The 22,642-nt window shown below is 40.1% G+C and overlaps 1 protein-coding gene across 3 annotated transcripts in view; it reads right to left on the bottom strand.

Moving 5' to 3' along the window:
* Positions 1-801: 801 nt before the first annotated feature.
* The window catches only part of DLGAP5 (DLG associated protein 5), a 29,598-nt gene continuing 7,757 nt past the window's right edge, over positions 802-22,642 (bottom strand). For 2 of the 3 annotated variants that reach the window (XM_087748086.1, XM_009472689.2), the window contains 18 exons: positions 21,151-21,401; positions 19,632-19,840; positions 19,064-19,156; positions 17,360-17,444; positions 15,161-15,265; positions 13,952-14,022; positions 10,856-11,151; positions 10,330-10,451; positions 10,118-10,247; positions 9,636-9,721; positions 8,862-9,022; positions 7,370-7,462; positions 5,951-6,170; positions 4,546-4,795; positions 4,127-4,184; positions 2,553-2,721; positions 2,122-2,168; positions 802-1,077 (listed from right to left, as the gene is read on the bottom strand). In XM_087748086.1, the coding sequence (XP_087604212.1) occupies positions 955-1,077; positions 2,122-2,168; positions 2,553-2,721; positions 4,127-4,184; positions 4,546-4,795; positions 5,951-6,170; positions 7,370-7,462; positions 8,862-9,022; positions 9,636-9,721; positions 10,118-10,247; positions 10,330-10,451; positions 10,856-11,151; positions 13,952-14,022; positions 15,161-15,265; positions 17,360-17,444; positions 19,064-19,156; positions 19,632-19,840; positions 21,151-21,401 (2,569 nt within the window). In that variant the 3' untranslated portion in view covers positions 802-954. The remainder of the gene's footprint in view (positions 1,078-2,121; positions 2,169-2,552; positions 2,722-4,126; positions 4,185-4,545; positions 4,796-5,950; positions 6,171-7,369; positions 7,463-8,861; positions 9,023-9,635; positions 9,722-10,117; positions 10,248-10,329; positions 10,452-10,855; positions 11,152-13,951; positions 14,023-15,160; positions 15,266-17,359; positions 17,445-19,063; positions 19,157-19,631; positions 19,841-21,150; positions 21,402-22,642) is intronic. The other variant, XM_087748087.1, reaches the window with a different exon arrangement.

Genomic DNA, 22,642 nt, shown 5'->3' with positions numbered 1-22,642 from the left:
AAAAATATAACAACTGGAGGTACTCTCATACTACTGCCCAAATACAGAGTATCTATAACTGGCATGCTCCTTATGCATAAATATATTACAGTCCAGATAAGAGAATGCATAAGGAACACGGTGCGAGAAGAGGCTGAGGTTAACATGTCAAGTGTTCAGAGAAAGAGGTTTGGAGATTCTCCACACGAAAAAGCAAAGAGAGAATAGGGTTTGGCTTGAAGGTACTTAAGATACTCAATAGCTAACTGTGTCCTTAAAGGAAATAATCATCACTGCCTATTTGAATGTCTTTTCCTGGCAGTGTATTATCTGACTTTGAAATCCTCGTTCTGAAATAGTTTCTACTATTACAAAGCAAGTGGTCGTTAAACACCAGGAAGAGTCCCACGGGAAAGAATTACAGGCACCAAGCCCTGCCGCATCTGTTAAGGCGCGGAAGGCTGGAGCCGCAGGGTGCAGCAGCACCCTCGCAACAGCGACCGAGTAGGAAACTGCGCTTCGGGGAGGCGAGAGGCTGGGCCTTACCCCGCCGAAGGTGCCCTCGCGTCAGAAACGGGGCACAGGTACAGCTGGTCTGATAGGCATCTTAGAGTAATAATCCATGAGGTAAGGTCAGGACAGAAAAGCTTAAAGATGGATAGATTTACAACTTGAAGTAGACAGGAAATACATACAATTACACACAAAAATATTTCAGGTTGTAGTCAGAATATGCCCTCGTTGGATACAGCAGGTATAACCAGCAAGCACCCCGCGACTAATACACAGCGGTACTCACAGTGCTTAATGACCGCACCATAAAACGTTACAAAATATTTTAATGAGTTCCGCTACAAAATACTACAGGTATTCATTCACTCAGAACACAGTTCAAGGGTAGCAGACTGTATTCCAGATATCCTCTGTGGTTTTTTGGTTAATATAATGTACACATTTTGAATTTCAAGCCACTCTTCATTTTTCCCCAGAGGGAGAAAGGGGAGAAAATACAATAAGGTCAGTGAACGCTTCAGCTGCTGCGAACTGCTGGGCTTTGCTCTTGACCGGGGTGAAGGGAAGCTCAGCATCCAGCATAGGCTGTGGGAGAAATCAGAGAGCCAAGTAAGTGTCCGAGGAATTACCTGCTCTGCAAACCACCACTGCAACGACACACAAAATAAGCTACCAGCAAATTCCCTTTTCTCTAATGACAACTACACAAACAGCAGACCAACCGTAATTACTGTCAGGCAACTGCTTATGTACCTTCGGTGCCTGCCTCCTTGAGAGGCCACAAACACCACGGGACAACAACCAGCAGAAAAGGCTTTTGACAAGGGCCCAGGAGAAGCCTGCAGTTCTCTTGTCGCTCAGTACTGCGGACACAGCGCAGCTTTAGAATAAGCAAAGCACGGATCCATCAGGCAGATCTGAAACCTGCAGCAATCCGTACAGGTACCAAGTATACTAAAATATACTTGCTTATATATGATACAGTTTTCAAAGCAACAGCCACGGTTCAAAATCACGTAGCGCTGTCAGTACCATGACCTTCCCAAGAGAAATTTTGCAAGCTTATTTCCAGACATAAAATATGAAGTGAATATGTCGTCCATTTCAGGCAGTAATCCATATTTTAAAGAGGACTTTTCACATGAGAGCAAGGAAACCGTACACCCAAATTCTTTTAACAATTTGAAAGTATTTGCACACCTGCTTTTCCCTGTTGAATCTTACTTCCAGCTCTAAAAGATAAAGCTATAAGAAAAAAGGAAATGGGACAGACCTGGAAAACTCCAAGAAATAAGTGGAAGGGAAAGGCCAGGCCATTCATTACATTAGTAAATATTTACAAGGAAACCCACAAGAAATATAATTTAAAGGATCAATCTGATAAGAATCAGATATTCCTCTGTTACAAATGTCTTGATTCATCCTACGCTCATCGGGTGCGATAAGGAGTAACAGCGTGCGCCCCAGCAGGGACACAGCGATCACGGCTTGCATTAAGTTATACGAATTGGCTTGATAACATCTTCCGGAGTTTAATTTACTTTGTGCAGTAACTGATTCTGTAGGGAAGGTTAACAGCACGGTAACAGGCAGGTTCTCTCAGTCAGATAAACCTGAAGGCCAGCTTACCATATCAGAAGGATTTCTGCCAATGGTCAAATCACTACATGAAACATCTGAAAAATAAGAATATTTCATTTTTTTTAAAAAAGTTAGTCTGATGCTGCCAAAGCTGAAAATGTTTTCTGCATTTACTGGAAAAAAAACAACAAACCCTAAACTGTCTGTATTTACTTCTACTTCAAGCCTTTTATATTAGCTTTCACCTTCACATATCCCATGGAAACTATAAACCTGAGGGGCACTGTTTGCTCACGTGCAACACACGTGGAAGTCGTACTAGCTAAAGGAGGTTTTGCTAACAGTGTACACCGATTAACCAAGCTACAGCGACAGTGATTTCAAAGAGTAATATTTAGACTACCATAAAACTTCAGAATAATCAGAAGGCCCCAGCAGTACCACACACAAACCAGACTAAGCAGCTTTCAGGTATGTACCGGTTTGATGTATTTTTGGTTCTCCAGACTGAGCAAAGTCAGTCTCTCTGCAGGTTTCCTTCTCTGGACTGCACATGACGATATCTTGTCCTTGTTGTTCTGCAGCAGATAGTTCCATCTCTTCCATGCCATCCATTACTTTTAAATCACTGCTAGAATTTTCCAGCACCTGAAAAAAGAGGAATTTTAACTGTTCCTTGCCCTCTGAGAGGCTAAGATGTCTGCAGTAGCTATATTTGCTTCCCAGAGAGCCAAAAGGAAAGCACCAGTGAAATCAGACGGACATGAGGCAGCACCTATGACCCTAGGAAGCTTTCTTATTTTCCGTTTTGTCTGCAATAAAAGGAAGTTTGTCGGCTTTTGATGCAGAAAGCACAAAGGTGAAAAGGCAGCCAGGACATTCAAGGGATGGGAGTTCACAGAAACCAGCACGTTCCTGTTACGTCAAACCGAGCCCATACATCTCACCTGCAGTTTTTATAGACAATTCAGGAGAGACAGGGGTTTAACTCCAGATGCTGTACAAAGGACAGGCAGGACAAGGCTCGCAGCTTAACCCTGTGACTCACTGCACATTAAGTATTTCACAAACACCCTTGTAAGCTTGATAATCTCTTAGAGAGGATAAACGAAGTTTTTCCACATGAAAGATGATTTTGAACTTAAAGTGCCAAAAACGTTCTGAGGATGTTCTCGAATGAGACTTTACCTCAAGAAGAACCCATCAGCAATACTGAAAGTTAAAGATTACCACAGCTTTTCCCAGAGGGCAACATCAACAAGCAATTTCTCATTTGACAGGGAAAGGATGAAATAAAAGGCATAAGAACAAATTAGTAACCAAGATTACTATTATTTTTTTTAATATATATTGTATATATGGGGAGATGGGGGGAGGAAACAACTGCTGGAGTCATGCACAGATCCAAGCAGTAATAAATAAAATTAAGATACTCCATTTCCAATGAAAGGTACTAAAGGATGATGAACTGCAAAGCACTGGCTTTCACTAAGTAGCACAGTATCATCTCAACTATGGAGGCCGCATTCCTGGTTTTTTAAGGCTACTCAAATGTAGGCATGTCACCACGTCCTCAGACATTTCAGGGCACAGGTTTCTGAACTCCGATACTTGTATTAGTAACACTGCTCTTGCTATAGCTTTAAACAGCTAACAGCCCAATGCTCTGCTATGGCGGCATGAGGACCCAGAGAGCTAAATACGTCTCTTGCCTTCAGTCATGGTCCCCAAATGCAAAAGCATTTTAAACAAATTCCCACCAGAAAACAGGTAGTGGACTTGAAAGGAACTTTGCTTGCCCAAGCAACAAGCGTCATCATACAGCAGCCAACAAAAGATAGCTCCCAAAGAGCTAGACAAGGCCCCCAAACTGCAGCGGTCCCTATCTATGTCCATACTGAGAAGGAAAAAGCACCAGCCTGAGGAATACAGAAGATATCTAAATGAGGATTTGATCAGAAGTCCAAGTGTCTGAGGCTAATAAAAAGAACTTTTATTTTGGCTAATAATAATAAAACATTTAAAGCACATAAATGAACTACGCACGACTTACCTTAGTTCCCTCCGCTGTGCCAGCAACAGCACTCTGTTCTCCTGCAACTATGGAAATGCTGAAAGAGAAACCAAAGTGTTTTCATTCTTCTCAATCGCCTTCAATCAGTCACCTTCAATCATCTTTTGACTTGCCCAAATGATCTTACAATTTGTTCTGCAATTACGCTTGCTTGTTTGGCACTGCTCAGCTATAGCAAATTTTCTGGGCAAAAAATAAACTTCTACCCCAGCAGCAAAATTACGTTTGGGCAAAGCTCTTAATATTTGATGAGGAAAGGAAAAGACACAAGGACTTTTCAAACTTTATCACTGCCAAATTGGAAGGTAACATTTAACGGGTATTAATATTAATTCTTTCAGTTAAAACTACAAAATTATTTGTACAAAGTTAATTAAAAGCTGCCTTAACATGTCTACCTTTGTTCAAGAAAACCACCAGGGAGTTTTTCCAGTGGGGGAGTTTGTCTAGTGGGAAATGGGTGCATTTTCAAATTTTGTGCTGGGTGGAAGTCTTTGAGCACCGGTGGTGTTTGTTTTGCAGTTGTATCCCCAGGGTTATGAAGAACAGAAGGAATGCTCTGAAACAAAGCTCTACTGGATGTTCTCGGAGTTGCCAGTTTTTCAGAAGTCCGCTGGGAAGATCTGCGAGGTGTCTTTGAAAGCAAGCCTGAAAAAGCGTGTTTAACATTTCATTACTACAGCAGTTTCCAGAAGATGAAGTTAACTTTGTTTGGATTCTAGCTAGGAATGCTATTGTTTTCTGCTTGCTGAATTGTCTTATACAAATATTCCATTGAAATCTTATATACACTGCAAGGAGAAACTGAAAAAAAGTGACAAGAGTAGGCCTATAAGTTACAAAACTGCCTTAACTCCAGCTAAGCAATTGAGTAATGACTATCCCTTCACAAAGAACCTGAAATAATGAGACTTGCTCTTCTTATTAAAAAGCCCATCCGGCGAAAGCTGTCATTCATTTCCATCTTTTACATTGGATAATTTTAATAGAATTAAAAAGACACAGATTCAGAACTGATTCTTATAACAGAATCTCTGCTAGAGCTTGCTTAAACCCAGTGTTGCTCAAACCTTTTCAGAAGGTCGCCTCTACTAACAAGAGGCATATGAAAAAATTTCTAGTCTTGTGGTGAGGAAAGAGATCTACACAAAAATAAACTGTGAAATTCAAAGGCAACTTATGAACTAGAAATGGGAGAGAAGCAGAATGGCTCCCAAAGAGTCAAGGATTACTGAAAATACTGGCTTCACATAGATTGCAATAAGATAGATACTGAAAATAAAGTTATATTTTGAGCACCTGCTCAAAAAACCCCTATTGAACAGCTTTTATAGCAGACTGGAATTTTGTTACAATCTTGTTGAACATGAATACAGATTACAGACACACTTTATTTGCGGCTTTGAAGACAGCACTGCAAGAGATTTAATTCAAAAAAATCCCAATTCCTGTCTTACAAATAGAGGACATTAGCCTGCATTAACTCTGATGAACATTTTCGTCATCTAAGTCTGGGAACCTGCAGGTTAAACCTTGATTGTTAAACACACACTGAAAAAACGCGAACCAGTCGCTTTTACCTCTCTAAGCAGAGATTTCACGTTGCCATAATCGCTCAAATCAGTACATTCATGTAAAACAGTTTCCTTTGGATCCCTGATATAATTAACCACTAGTTGAAATATTGTGTCCAGTACTGGAGCTGTATCCAGTACAAACAGTGTAATTCCTCTCCCCAGTGAGACTGGTTAAATTCTCTTTAGTACTTTCAGGTCACAGAAATCATGATTAAGCTTCACCCACCTGGAAAGGTTTTCACAGGGCTTTCAATTCTGAAAAATCCAGCTTCAAAAACCACTTTTTCTACTTCTGGTAGCTTCTCCTGCTGTGTGCTATCAGCAGCTCCATCATGCTTCATTTTATCCCTCATAGCTGCTTTTATAGCAGCAAGCCGGTTTCGGGCAGCAGTTCTTCCAGCCGCTCCCAGCTTTGGTTTAGACACTCCATTTGGAATAGTCTTTTTCTGAAATTGTGAGAAAGTCTAGGTCATACCTGGAAGCTTCAGATAGAAGCAATTGCACATGAACATCTACACAGCTGCTGGCCACACACCGAGACAGCAACAGGCATGCTGGAGACAAGGTCTCCGTTCATCTCCAGAATGCCTTGGACTGCCATTCGGCTATTGAGGTTCGTCTGTGATGACAATATTAAGGATTTTTCATATTAAGTCTGCAGTTCAGAAATACTCAGTACAATTTTTTTTTTTCCTAACATCATCAGTTAACATTTTTTTAAAAACTGTGGGATACAGGGACTCCTAGTGGCAGGGAGATAAAGTCACTGCAGGACAGACACCAGTCAGCCAGCGAAGTCTCTCCCGGCATTCAATTTTACAAAGGAAGTTTTGTGTCTTGTACCGTCTGTAGGGTTCTGACATTTATGGGCAGCTCGCACAGACTACTTTCCTTCCAGTTTCCTCTGCCTGGAATTTATCGACCTTCGTATCGTTTTTATGATTAGTTGAGCCATCTCAAGGAACTGGATGGAGTTTAGGCAATGTGAATATGACTTGATATTCAGTCATTAGAAGCAATTATATATTCCAAACGATAGTGTAGAAAAAATAACTTACATTCAAGCTTATTTTGCAATATGCAATAACTTATTTTGGATAGTGTCAGAACCATTTATGCTTAGAGAATTAGTAGTATAACGCTACCCATGGTACTGTGTTAACGGGACACCGTTATAAGTTAGCACTCGCAGCTCAAAACTGGCAGTCACTGCCAAATTCCCGTGTGGCTTCCTTTTCAGGTAAGTCGGTGCCAACACCAGTGGCCCAGAGAAAGTGTTCTACATCTGAAGGGTAAATTTCTATTCTAAATTTAACAGACTTGCCTTACTAGCAAAGAGTCCAATGAGTCATTGTTAATTCTTAGTTCTAATCTTCCTGGCCAAACGAGGCAACCAGCATTACAAACACCAACTAATACACGTGCACTTGGGAGATGCAAGGGAGAAGGGAGCACCTGGAGAGGAATTTCACTGAATTTTTAAACATTAACATCTAAAGAACGCAGATGAGTAGGGCTTTAGAAGGAACTTCCATTTAAGAAGAGTACTCATTACTGCAATAGCAGCTTACTAGTTATTTTAGATATCTCAACACACTGTTGCATCTTGATGCCTTAGGAGGCACGCTTTAGGGGCTACTCATACCTTGACAATTGCTTTGCTTGGGACATCAAGTGGTTGCCACTCATTGTCTTGAAGCTTCTTCAGATTATCGAATTTTTTATTCACATCTTCTATCTATTGGAAATCCCAGAAAAGTCCAGGTTTAATTTGCAAGACTTCTCAGATTCACAACAGAACAGTGTTTCATAAAATCAGGTAACAAATTTAAGCGTAGTTATGCATTGAAGTACTTTTGCTTTAAATACAGTAGCAAATTAAACCACCGACCAATATTAAGTATTAAGTGTTCTCATAGCGTTGACATGAAGACATACACAAACTTCAGATTAGATGACAAGACTGGTGTAATTTCTGTAGTTTAAAGGTTAGTAGGGGAAGTATAGAATCGTTCAGCAAGATCTAACATCTTAAACGAAGGAGCTGGTTTACACCCTGTTCTTGTGCTGAACTTGAGCACTTTGGCAATGGTCACGTTTAAGGAATGCAAAAGAACACACTGCGTAATCGTTTGTACACCAAACTAGCACGTGTTTTCCATTATGTAGGAAACCCTCGTGCAAGCCTGTCTGCTCTTTTAAACTGCTGGCCTGAACAGCTTCCTGATGCAGTCTGTGCTTGTTTGTGACATCCTGTAACTAGAGACAAACTAGTTCTGCAGCTTTACCTCCTCCCTGACTGATAACGCAACAGCCTCGTTCTCCTTAGGCTTTGTAATGGAGACACTTGCCTCATTTGCTAGTAAGGCCATACAAGGCTTATGTACAGCAGACCGGTCACTGCAGTGACAAGTCTTTTCCATCCTCCCTGAAAACTCAGAGGACACAAACGAAAAACAATTGCAAAAAGGGACAGTTAGCAATTCCACTATTCCAAATTTATCCAAGGGAAAAGGTGGGGATTCTCAGGAGAAACTCGAGCTGCTCCCAGATACGCAGTAAGCATAGGTAAACCCTGTTATTCAAGTTACAGCTTCTAGCAAAGTTCTCCTCAAGTATCTCTGATGTATAAGCAGCTCAAACCCTTACACTTTCTGGAGAGAATTAAAGACCAACAACTAGGACCTTAACTATAAATCCATCTCTGCATTTGATTTAATTAGTTACAAGTTCCTTTGTGGAATGCGGATTTACAAATACTGTCGAGAGCTATTTTGATATTTCAGAATACTGTATTTCATTCTGAAACCAATGGAAGCATCAAAAGAGAAACAGAGATGAAGGTCTTCTACCACCTAAGCTCACCCCTAAATAAGGCTATTGTGGTTTCTGCATTATTCTCAGACTGACGCATGAAACCCCTACTTTTCAGGTGAGTTCCAGCTCCTGGCTTCTGGTCCAGGGCGACACTGTGTCTGTATCCTCACTCCAAACCAGAATAAGACTTGGCTACACGCCTTCATTCCAGAGAAAAACAAGATAGGCCACAAGAAGACACAACAGATGAACAGGTCCATGAATTATAAATAAACAACCCCATCAACTTTATTCTAGTAGGTTAACAGGCAAGTACATACCTGAAAATTAACCATGTCCCAAAATCCATCTAAGTCTGTACACGTTGTTTCTTTTTCACCCCGTTTAAACTCACAATTATCCACCAGTCCTTCAAACTGTTTAAACCGTTCTGCTACAAGCAGTCTTGTCTGACAAATTGTGGTGCGAATAAGATCTTTAGCTGATAGCAACAAGAAAACAATACAGAAAGTACAGCTTAGAATAATCCATCATTTCACAATTGATTTAAATAAGTATTTGAAGAATCTGGAATTCATTTCTTGTTTGAGCTAACTTCACCTATGGCAGGTCTGCAATACAATTCAGATGGGGCATACCTATCCATTGAACTGTTCTAAACTTGCTTCTTGCAGAAAAAATGTTACCATCTCCCTAAGACTAAGATAAGCATTGACAAGTCATCTTCATTTTCCCAGATGAGGACACTTATTCTATGTTAAGACCTAATTTTATTTTAAAAAAATCAGCTTGGTTAAAGTTCATAGATTTAAATATACTTAAAACTGACAACAGAAAAACTATTTCGATATGCATTTTGTTCACTTTAGTGTCAACCACTATCACGTCAAGTACTTCAACTAAGTTTTAGTATGAGGAGATAAAGCATGCCTTTTCATGTTGAGGCAGATACAACTCTAAACTTTATCTAATACAACTTTTACTAAGTGCTGTAGACAGTGCTATTTTGCAAATATATTCAGATAAACATGCTTCCCTCTGTCCCCTTCAGCTACCAAAACACCCCTTTAGTACCTATTACAGTTTAGTCTTACCATCCTCTGGAATGTCCAGCTCAAATTTTCCATCCCACTGGAGGCACTGAGACATCAGCCTCTCTGTCTCAGACCGAAGAATGTTTCTAAAAATAAAGGGATATTGAAAATATCAGGTTTTGGAGAATTTTCTAACTGCTGTCACTACTTGTGACTGTTCATGGTTACTGTCCTTTTGCTTTCAGAGAAGCTACGCTGTCTTTGAGCAGAAGCCATTAGACTGTTTCAGTTTGCTGACTGGCTGAGATGCAATTTCTCTTCTACTGCTTTCAAGCTTGCGTTCCTTAGGACAAGGTGTTAGTCTCCAGAATTTTTCCATTCTTTACTTGCATTAGCAATACAAAAAGGGAGACAGGAACGTGTGCCTACTCAGGTTTCTGACAGACACCAACCACCATAAGCTAATCTTTACAAGACGATTTGTTACTCACGTTAAGGACCTCAGAACGGACAACAGGGAAGTGAAACAACTGAACACAAACCTGAAATAGGGCACGTCATGCTCTTGCTGTCTTATGTCATCTGACTTCGTTTCAAGCGCTGTTCTATCTGTAGAGACAGGAACTGTTTCATTTGATCTCTGAATAGAAGTTTTCTCATCTGATTCACTTGCTGAAAAATATGAAAGGCGTTTGTTCAGAATCTGGTGAAAAATAAGAACATCAGAACAATAAACTGAATGTGAACTACATACCTTTTTCTCCTTTCAAACTTGTAGTGATTTGCTCTTCTTGAATGCCTTTACCAGCAGGTGAAATTTGACCTTTTAAATTAGGCTCTTGTGCCTTAATTCCACTGGATTTTTCAACTATATTACTGGAAACAACAACAAAGTACATTTAGGGTTAAGACACATTGAGAAACTGACATCAGATATGGCCACATACACAAAAATGCCCCATTTGGTAGGCTATCTTACATTCAACGCTAGAGAACACAAGCAATTCCTACTAAAATTAATAAATGTCTGTATAGATATATATGGCACAAGTCCCTGATATATGGAGCTGCTTTACTTTAAAACATAGCCAGGATTATAGATGACATAGCTTGCTTTGCTGTTGTATTAAGTCCACATTTGATTAAGCAACAATAGCAACCATGATCAGATGTTTCAACCGTTTGTTACGCAGGGAATCTCTCTACAGAAAGCTGATGTTTTCTGTGGCATCACAGAGAGGTTCACTTGCATTTTAGGCCATTAGAAGAAAGAATCTTACACTGGAGATTTTGAAAAATCCCAGAAGACATCAGGTGTTAAAAATGCATTTGCCCTAGAAGGAGACATGGGTGTAACTTTGTAGGTCGCTAATCCATTTAATGGCTGAAACACAAAGTTCTGAGGTGCAAAAGAGCGTGTTCTGGGTCTCCCTGGAGCAGAATTGGTTTTGTTTTCCACTGAGGTCTGTTCCTGTTGAAGTTCTACTGACACTGAATGTTTAGAATCAGCTGCAGAATCTTTCATCAGTGGATCCGGCTGAGCATTTTTATCCACTTCATCTTTAGAAGGAATTACCTATAACAGCACAAATAGACAAAGCGAACACTATATTATCAAACCAATAAAATGTTTACTATAGGCATGGGCTGAATTAGAACATGACTGTCTGAAAGCCATCAGGAAAGGAACAGTTGCAGGTAAGTCGCTTTCTACAATAGCATATGCGTACAGAAGTCATGATTTACCAATAAACCCAACTGGTTTTGACACCTGCGAATCATTCTAGCAATAGGGATAGCACTTCACTACGAGGAACGCAGCGATCCACTGAGGGGCCTAAAGTAGAACACCTCGCCTACCAAAACAGTAATTAAAATTAGCCAACACTTGCTCCCACTGCTAGAAAAAAAATGCTTTAAGGTGATAAGCTCCTCAAGAGCAGAATTACTGGCTCCAAATCCAACTAGGCCTGTTGAATAATCACAGTTTATACACATACTCTAATCCAAAGACTGAAGAACAAGCTAAAATAAGCTGATAGCTGAGGAATGCAGCCCAAGACAAGTGCAGTTAGGACCACAAAATGCAATTAAAAGAGGAGAAAAAGTTAATAAGTGGAATCCACATTCCTATGAGATGAGTGACCAGATAGTCATACGAATGCATTTCTGAGATACCTATATTGAGATACTGTTAGCTCAAACCAGCCAAAAGAGCTTAGATTGTTTTTCAAGAAAATATGCATCTTAAAGCCACTGCAAGTCTCGTTATACTTTAGATACCCCTGCTTGGAATGTAAGCCTTGAATTCAACTTTTAACACACGTCTTTTAATGAGATGACTGAGCTTACAGCAAGAGTTTACCAACGGGCAGCACAAAGCAACTCCTGCCTGTGAAGAGGTACTTACCTTGGCAAAGACATAAGTGCCTCTTACCTCCTGTCAGTGTTTGTGCATGGTTGCACCGATTTCAAGACGCTACTAGAGCACAGCTGCAGTTATGGAAACAGGAGTGAAGATGGGAGGCGTGAAGGAGACACAAGGTGAGAGAGAATGGCAGAGTGCAAAGAAGGAGAAAAATAATTGATGGTTCTCATACAGGGCTGTCAGCGCATGAATGCATACACAAATTGTTTGGGAACCTGGGCTGGAGGGCTATGATGAATTCACTTACTGCTGTCTCTAAGTAGAGGCAGAAAAGTTTTGTTATGGCAGTGACACTGAGAGACACAATGACTGCCTTTAATTACAATATGTCTACCTTGCAAAGAATAACATTTCCGCTTTATGTTTTTGTGGGTCAAAATGTATAACCACATTTATTTCATAGAATTCTTTAGGTTGGAAAAGACCCTTAAGATTGAGTCCAACTGTTAACCCAGCACTGCCAAGCCCACCACATAAATACCTCCAGGGATGGGGACTCAACCCCCGCCCTGAGCCAGGGCCTGACAGCCCTTTCAGTGAAGAAATTTTTCCCAATATCCAACCTAAACCTGCCCTGGCGCAGCTTGAGGCCGTTCCCTCTCCTCCTATCACTTGTTACTGGGGAGAGGAGACCGACCCCCCCGGCTCCAGCCTCCTTTCAGGCAGTTGCAGAGAGCGATGAGGGCTCCCCTCAGCCTCCTCTTCTCCAGGCTGAGCACCCCCAGCCGCTCCTCCCCAGCCTTGGGCTCCAGCCCCTGCCCCAGCCTCGCTGCCCTGCTCTGGCCACGCTCCAGCCCCTCCATGGCCGCCTTGGGCTGAGGGGCCCAACGCTGAGCACAGGATTCGAGGGGCAGCCTCACCAGTGCCCAGTACAAGGAGATAATCCCTGCCCTGGTCCTGCTGGCCACACTATTCCTGATGCAAGCCAGGATGCTGTTGGCCGCCTTGGCCACCTGGGCACACCGCTGGCTCACATTCATCTGGCTGTCGATCAACACCCCCAGGTCCTTTCCCGCCAGACAGCTCTCCAGCCACTCTTCCCCACGCCTGTAGCGTTGCATGGGGTTGGTGTGACCCAAGCGCAGGACCCGGCACTGAGCCTTGTTGAACCTCATGCAGTTGGCCCCGGCTCATCGATCCAGCCTGGCCAGGTCCCTCTGTAGGGCCTTCCTACCCTCCAGCAGACCAACACTCCCGCCCAACTTGGTGTTGCCTGCAAACTTACTGAGGGTGCCCTCGATCCCCTTGTCCAGATCATTAAGATAAACAGAACTGGCCCCAACACTGAGCCCTGGGGAACACCACTTGTGACCGGCCACCAGCTGCATTTAACTCCATTCACCACAACTCTTTGGGCCCGGCCACCCAGCCAGTTTTTTACCCAGCAAAGAGTACGCCTGTCCAAGCCATGAGCAGCCAGTTTCTCCAGGCGAGTGCTGTGGGAAACCACGTCAAAGGTTTTACTCAAGGCCAGGTAGACAACATCCACAGCCTTTCCCTCATCCACTAAGTGGGTCACCTTGTCATTTCTTGGCTTCTAGAGTCTCGTATCATTACCTTAGCATGAAAAGGATACATTCAGAGTATGTTTCAAAAAGGAACAAACTGCATAAAATTTACAAATGCTAGATAAAACCAGCAAAGCCGGCCTTTTTTTTTTTTTACTAGTTAAAACATCAGACATATGTCATGTAAGAACATACTGTCTAAATTAAATCATTGTCCCGATCTTGATTAGTAGTCATCATCCATCGAAGCAAACTACATTGGATCTTAATTTTTAAAATATGGCAATATAAATACATACAGCTTCTTCCCAAAAATCTAGCTTATTAGTGAACTTATTACTTCTATGCTTGAACACAAGTATATTTAAGCTACAATTACACTGTTATTGGCCCTTAAATCAGTTTTACTGCTTTTCCATTTCAAATATTAAATGACCTACCTCCTTCAGGTCAGGTTTGACTGCTTTCTTCTGCTTTCCTACATTTGCTGCCTTTCTCTGTGACTGGTTACCTAGAATGAGAGAAACTCCCAAAGGTCAGAAAGGCATCTGATTAAGACAATCTTTCACCAAAGGATTGCCATAAAAGTCCAGTGGTTAGAGACAGGGAGAGACTTTTGGTTCTTGAGTGGGAGGTGGCTAGAGCAGAGACACCTGATTGCAAAAGTTCATTCAAAAGAAAACCTGGCCTAGGATTTAACAGCCTATTGAGAGATGTATCTCCAAGAAAGGAAAACAGATTCATTAAGTCATTAGTCTTTAGATGTTGTCATATACTAAAAATAAAAGTCACCTTATTTCCTTAAAGGCTGAAGAGAATGTCAAGCCAATGTGAGTTCAGATTTTTAATTTCTATAGGGCGTAGGATTTCTTTGGGTGAGTTGAAACCAATACTAACACAGCTGTGCTTTCAGCCTAGGGGTTAAGTTCTGTCATATATAATACAAGGGACACTGCAGAACATTCTAGAGAATATCCTGAGAACAAGAATAGATACCAAAAATTTCCCCTTCGGTAACCATCATGTTCCCCTATTCTAGTAAACAGGCAAACATGGATGAAGAGAAATTCCTAACCTGAAGAACATAGGCTCTCATCTCTTCCTGAGGAATCTGTTCCTGATCACAGACTTAATAAGCATATGTCCTTAAACAGCGATACGCTACACCAGCAAATCCTTACCAGTTCTGGTTTTGTTCTTCCACACTGGTGGTTTTTATGGGAAACTGTCAAAGGTTGATTTCAACATCTTGATTTAAATATTGCAATAGAGTTCCAGATGGGAGTCTAAGTGATACAGTATTTAGTCGTTTTCTTACATGACAATTTGGCGTGATTTACATACAGTCTATCTATTCAAAGGAGATAGTTACACAGCAGAATGCAGTGTGCTAAGACACAGAACAAGCTGATATGTATCTCTACTGCACAACAGAGTGCCTGAGATATGAGCAAGATCCTAAAGACAGCAGAGCTGTCTTAGTATATCATTTGACAATGAGTCTAACAGCAGCATATAAATGTACACGTGTTGTTTCCAGTGCTCGCTTATCCAGTACTAGATGGTATCTCTTTACAGCACACTATTCCCAATGCTTACATATCAGCCTTGAGCTACACAAGCAGGATTATATTCACTGCCTCACTTACCAGTAGTAGCAGCAGTAGCTGTTGTTTTCAGCGTCTGCCTAGCTGCAGAGGCGGCTGCTCTGGTGATTCGTACGTTTGAAGTTGTCTGAACTGCGGTCTGCAACACTGTAAGGAATGTTAATTCCAGAGATTCAAAGCTTAATTAGAAGCTGCATTCAAGTAATATAATTGGAAGTTTACGTTTTGTAGAAATCAGAAGAGTGCACTAGCAATTATTAGTTGCATTAGTTTGCCAGAATCAACAGGGGTTTTTTTTGTCAGTTCAGTGCAAGCAGTGCTAAACACGGACAGCACAGCTCAGCCTTGGCATCAAGGCAATGCTCTAAAGGCTCTTGGTTGAAGATGGTTTTGTTGTACAGGAGTGCCTCCAGGACCATCAAGGTACCAGTGTGCCGATGCCATATACAAAGCTTAAGGAACCCTTCTCAATGTTCCCTGCAATCAGAATCAACATCACCCCCATTTTACAGATGAAGCTTTCTAGAGTAATAACTTGCCATGCTTCTTTGCACAGCTGGAAGGTTTAAGCAAAGCATCTGTGTAACAAAGTGATGCCCTGGTCATTATATGGAAGTATTCCAAGGTCTGAATTTAATCTAATCTAACAAAGTATTCTTAAGACAAATTGTCCATGAAATATCTTATAAAATATGACAAGTTCATGCACTGTATTACCCATCTTAATAATTTTTATCTTTGTATTTTAGTACTGATTCTAATATCCTTCAAAAATTATAGCATTCTCTTGTACACAAAAATTTAACAGGAGTTCTTTATTTCATACCTTCCCTTTCTATATCTGCCTGAAATCTAGCAGCCCCCCTTGGTTACTGTTAATGCTATTTGTATTTTTAATGTCAAGCTGCAATTCTGTGGAAGCGAGAATGACAAGTTGGGAAAAAAAATTACTAGATAAATAACTATAACCTCTGATTTATCCAAACATTCACTTCCCTAATATTTTTATACTAGTGTTTAAATACATATAATGCATACACTTGATTCAGCAAAAAAGGAATAATCAAGTCTAGCAGATGACAATTTTTCAAAAATTAAATGTTTTAATTGTTATATCAAACACTGATAATAGATCTTTTCAGTATTCACTGATGGCACCACTGAAATATATCTAAATACAGGTCTGGTGCTTGCTGATTTAATTAAATTAGCGATGCGAAAGTCTGAATTACTGAATATCTTGCGTTAACGTCAATATTCCACGACTTAGCCTTATCTACTTAAGGCATGGACATCACTGTGCTATCAGGAAGAATTTCTAATCAAAAGTACTTTACTCCCTTAAAGGTGGCATAGGTTGGGTTTTTTGCTGTTGTTGTTTTCTTAAGAAATATATGTAATTGTCACATAGAAAGTGACAGATACAGAAGGGGCTGTTGCAAAATATGAAAACCCAAGATTGTACTTGTCATTTATTGAGTAAACGTGTGATTGTCGTCTTCACTTGCACTACCGTGCAACAGAAGTTTGGGCTCCTGGCTCCAACATTATATGCTAATGTGCTTTACCAAGAGGCTATCCTTTTCCAAACCTTTTTCAACTCTGATTTACACAAGCAGTTTCATTTAGAGACCACAGACAACAGCATATCTGCTGTACAGACAGAAGGACTTCACTAAAAATATTTACAGCTCATACAGTCAGCTTTTTTTCAGGATACCCACAATACCAAGGAAAATTCATATTTTACTTATGTCAGCTATTCTTCATCTTCCTAGGTGAAGTCACTTGCTCTTCTGCAATAGCAGCAGCTACTACAGGTGATATTCTTCATAGAGACAAACACAAAGCTCCAGCTCCAGATGCTAAGGCAGCTAGCAGTCACGCGATTCTGCCTACTGACCTTTTTCTTTTCCCTCTCCTAGGGTGAATAATCAGTAACCAGGACGGCATGAAGTATCCTGCATTCCATTTCCCCCAGCCTATAGAGGCAACAAGTACACGCGATACCTAGAGCCACATGCCTGATAATCTGCCAGCTGCTGCCTTTCTCATAGCTGGTAGGAATGGCAGTCCTAAGAACTCCTCCTTGTTTCCTACACCCAGAAATGTACCGTGGATCTCTCCCAAAGACCTTCTTTGCCTCCCTCCCATAATGTCACAACTATTGACTCGGGAAAAACCAAAAAACCCAGCAGTGTCCTTTCAGATTCGGATGTAGGGATCATACTACTTTCATACCTTTCCCTTTTTCAGCCGCTTTGTCTGTACTCATCTGTTTACGTCCTGCTTGTGTAGGGCGCACACTATGCCCGTTGGCACAGACCTACAAGAGGAGACAATTTTTTGTAAAGTGTCAGATTTCCAGAAATGAAGCAGCCTATTTTTTTCCTCATCTTTCTATCCTAGGCTCCAGTAAAACAAATGGTCAAATAATTCGGCACAAAGAGCTTTAAAATATAAAGAGGAATTGAGGCTGACTAAAATAGCTGATTTTAGACATGTGTTAACACGCATTATCCAACTAATTAAGAATTTGTCAGAAAAAGAATGAAGAAAAATATTTAGGAAACAGTTTCAGTTTATTATGAAACCAGGTGCCAATTACTGCCACATCTTAATACATATTACATGTTTTAAAAAACAGGTTTCAGAAAAAAAAAATCAGTATTAACTCAGTTGTCCCTTTGTAAAGTTATGACTGGAAATCCTTCAAATGCATTCAAGTTTTGTAAGGCAAGATTGCTAAGATTCAAAATATAGCTCCTTTTACGGATTATGCTGGTGAAATTCCTCAAAAACCCCTACTTTTTTATACAAGTAATAGCAGAAGGGACTGCCAAGATTCACAGTAAAAATATGCCAACATTGAAGTGATTTTGACTTTGAATGCTGTTCTGAGCAGTAAAGATTAATCATGGGCGATACCTACATTAATTGCATCTCAACAAAATACATTTCCATTTATAAGGCTTTGAGGAAAAATTAGACAGAAATTTGCACAAATGCTATATACCAGCTTTGACTTTTAGCCACTGGTTTTACCCGTTTATAATACTGAGTGCAGTATGGAAAACGCAAGGCACAAAACCTCTGGCTGATAAAATTCCTCAACAAAATAAAACAGACAGCTCCATGTTTGGCATGTTGAAAAAAGTAAATTTAGCAATGGTGGTCTTGCATACATTAATGTGAGATGAAACATTTTACAATTTTTAAAGCTTAAATATCTCTTCAACTTTATGAAATTAAAATGCTAAAGTGGCAAAATAAATATTATTTCAACAATTATGTCCACCAGATCTGTCACTGTATAGACTCCAAAAAGTCAAACTAATATCACAGCTGGGCTAACTCAGTCCCTCATCTTTAAACTGGTAGATAAATAAGGTGGCATGCAATTTAATATGCAAGAATATTTTTAAGTTCAACTTTAAAACCAAGTGTTCTTTCCCACTGTAACAAGTTTTTAAGAAAGCAGTCAATTTGCTGGGTTGCCTGGAACTTTGAGGCTAGAATGTGATCTAGGAGAAGAATGAACTGACTTTTTATAATCTTCATTCAGGACAGGCTTTCAGCATTCAGGAGAGATTCCCTGGTCCTCCAAGCCAAAATCAAAGTATATAAATTCAGTCTCTCTACTACCTCTGCTCGTACTTGCAGTTCTTGCTGACTACAGTATTTTGTATGGAAAAAGGGATCTGGAAGACCAGTGCACTTTTCTGTGTTTGTACTGATCTAAATCAAACTCTGTAGGTTCAGTTCAGCACAACGCGGTCTATCAGCTTGCTGAAAGCTTTTCTGACCCGATTTGTCTTTCTCACCAGGAAAACCTCCTTAGAGACAGCACTCAACATGTAAGCATACAACTCTCTATTATGGTCTGAAGGATAATCGCATCCTTTTCTCTAAATTTATTTGCTGAAGTTTATATAAAAACCAAACCATAGAGTGCTTGGGTGCAGTTGGTACCACAGTTTTTTCTTCTTGGTTCTTGGCCTTTGATCGAGTAATCCTCCCGGAGAAAGCAGGAGCTGCCTGGAAACATCCCCAAGGAAACAAGAGTTAACATACTCCTTTTCCCCCCCATCGCGGCTAGAGGGGGCAAGAAGCGAAGCCTAAGTGTGAAGAGCAACATGCCCATGCACTCGAGAGTCAAGACGGGTCAAGCGTGTCACTTGAAAAACTTTCAAAGTCAGGTGGACTAAACAGGAGCAATTATCAGTTCGAAAATAACTCAGCTGTTTCATTTGTGGATGAACCATTCCAGATTTTGAATCGAAAACAGTTATAACTACAAAAATCAACATATCATTTGCTTCTGCTTTGTTTTAAAAAAACCAAGCCAAAATACTCCCTGATTGTTCCTTATTATAAAAAAAATATGTATAAAGTATTTACAAAATAAACTGGTTATTTTGCATAATATACCCATAATTTTGTATACAAGTAGAAATTTTAATATAATATACTACATACACCTCATTTAGATATTTAATATTACTCTTATTACCTTCTCTCTTGGCTTCACTATCACTGGATCTTCAGGTACAAGTGAAAGAAATCCAGGCGCAGTTGGTCTATATAACCCAACTTTAAACACACCCTTTTTTGCTTTCTCTCTCTGCTCTCTCAGTTTTCGAAGTTCCTTTTCTTCTTTATAGCGCTGGAGCATTTCCTTGCGTTCATTAATCCTCCTGGTGGCTGCATCTGTAGATTGTTCTGAAGCAAAGATGGAAGACAGACGTGTTAGAAAATCTTGAAGATATTTTTCAGCCAACAATAAGAAACTCAGAAAATGTCAAAAAACTTTCCCAAGATAGAAGAGGAAGACACTAAGTCAAAGAGCAGAAGACTGTCTGGAATCTGTGCTTGCAAGTTTCAATTAAAGTCTTACAATGCAAATTAGCTTGCTAAAAGCTTAAATTCTCTTAATTGTTTTAACCCTTCCTACCAAAAGAGTATTCAATGGTACATTTCAACTTGCAAATACACCTCCCCAAATCTGCACCTGAGGGATACTGTAAATTCATATCCCTGTTACAGTGTACAGGCTGTTCCTGCAAGGTTACTAATATTAAAGTTAACACATTAACTACTTATTTAGTTTATTTGTATCAGTTTCTCTATTCAAACTTGTAATGTCATTGAAAGCTGAAGGTTAGGTCAGCTTTAGATACCAAAGTCTGCCTCAAGCTGAGAATAAACGAGGCAGAAGTTATATGAAAGAATGAAACCTTAAGATGATGCCAAACTTGAATCACATGTCTATCTGAAAAATTAGTATCGAGCTGAAGTTAAAATTTATTGAAGAAATTTATATCTTGATTAAATTTCATATTTGACATGATTACATAGGGATTGCACTCCTTCCTCCAATAACCTTCTGCTATTAAAATAGTGAAGGTGAAAATATTCCTAAAGAAATCTATTAACATTTTTAAACATTAGCTTAATTCCCTAGGCCATAAGAATCCAGGAGAGCCAGGGAGGCAGAATTCAGTATATATGCAGGCCCCGTTTTCTGGGAGGAATGATAAGTCGTCAAGAACTAGTGATTTTTAAAATAAAATTATGCCATGCATTTACCCATTTACAATTATATATACCCAATTATAATATACAATTACCCGTTCCTAAGCATACTTTAAGCATATGACAGACACCAGTTGTATGTCAGACGAGATTTTATATCAGGGTTTTTCACTTCTTGAACGACAAAGCAATCATTAAGAGACTTCCCGTTGAATATTAATAGCAAAATGCATTCTTCCTTTAGCTGCTGCAGACAAATCAGAGCAAAGCCTCATTCATAGCACCGGAGCAGTGAGGAGGATAAAGCTGTATTAAAACTTTATTTTCCTGATTTTCTTAACAGAAGAACTGGTAGTAGTCATGGTTTTTTAAATCTTAAAACCTTTTCTTCAAATTAAAACCTTGACCACAATTAGGTTCCTGTGATAATGTTACTAAATCTACTTAATGACATTTTTAACAATTTAAACAAAGCTTTATAACAAGTCTTTACTTACTCTGTTTTACACTGCTGTTCTCTTGGGAGCACATTTCACTTGTCTCATTCAATTGAGAAATTCCCCTGTCTTTCGAGAGCTGAACATTGACATCTGCCAATCCAAACTGTCTGCCCTTTTCAAACAACTTGTGTCTGTTCTCCTTTTGAAGCATTGATTTTCGGCGAGCAACTTTTGTTCTGAGGGTTTCTGTACTCAAATCCTTTTTGTATCGACTGGCAAACTGGGAGGTAGCAGCCATCTTGATGACCCTAGGCAAAAATCATCATGATTAGGAAAAAAGCTGTCATGTTTTGTTTTGCCATGTTGATTAGAGTTTACATGTTACAAACAAAGCAAGCCCCAGGTTCTTCATTTCTGTATAAGTAGCAAAGAAAATGCAAATGACAATTTCAGTAATGAGTCTTCATTATTTCTCTTTATTTTATGCATTCAAGGGGCTAGTTTGTTTGTTAAGTGGTCAGCAAGTCTGACACAGAATTAGTAGGGGACGCTGTGTCACTGCCAGGGATTGTCCTGCTGGTGTGTTTTCAACACAGATGTTTTTCACATTAAGGAGACAAGCAAGTAAGCGACAAGGTTGTGGGACAATACTTGGAAGCAACATTGCCACTGAGCATTTAGATTATACCCTATCTGATGGCAAGGCATTTTTGTCATGCATCAGAGTACTTGGCACCATTTCCCAACTGAGTTTCCAGGATGCAACTGCAATACAATAGCGTTTATTTCAAGCAGGATTTCTCCCTACTTTTTTAACCTAAGGAAGACTGGATGGAAGCATCAGTTGGTCTGTCCGTGTTGTGCTAACAGCAATGTAAAAAGCTCCATCCCCTGCATCCCGCTGAACCCTGTCTTGTCAAGGATTTTCATGCTTTCTTCCTGGAGAGGGGTCAGGATCAGTTTTTGCAATTGGCCTCGCTCTGTCTGCCACCGCAACCGGGGTCTTTGAGAAACCTCATCTTCCATTACTCACAGAAAACAGCTTTACAGTAAGGAGGGTGACAGAGCTAAACTAAATAGCCAACAATTACTCATTGACCAGTAAATTAGTCACTTACTGAGGTTCTTCATTTCAAGACAGCAAGTTTTGCTCAAGCTAAAGGAATCATCAGTGAACTGGACTGAAGAGATCAGCCTTGCCTGTGGGTGTACAGGATTTCTTAAAGTCAGTCCCCTCCCCCTCCATTTGCTACCAAAAGCCAAAAACAACACCAGCAGCCTAACTGAAAAACGCAAATGTCAGAAGAAAAAGAGTACCAAAATAAACAGAGAGAGTACAGAAATAAATAGGAATGTACTCTTAAACTGTATATACTTACAGAACAAGCAAGCAAGGAGAGAATCTGAGCTATTGTAAAAAGGAATACAGACAAAGTCTGTTCAGATGCCATCACTGCTGGCAGCAGCAGCTCCTTTTGCCCCACTTCATGGCAGTATTCATGTACGGAGTAACTTGCACAGCACCAGCAGCACCTGCACAACCATCTGG

The sequence above is a fragment of the Nipponia nippon genome, unplaced genomic scaffold (assembly GCF_047370975.1).
Source record: "Nipponia nippon isolate SJK-2023a ecotype South Korea unplaced genomic scaffold, ASM4737097v1 scaffold_11, whole genome shotgun sequence".
In the NCBI taxonomy this organism is placed as follows: domain Eukaryota; kingdom Metazoa; phylum Chordata; class Aves; order Pelecaniformes; family Threskiornithidae; genus Nipponia; species Nipponia nippon.
This window is presented reverse-complemented; position numbering and strand designations above follow the sequence as displayed.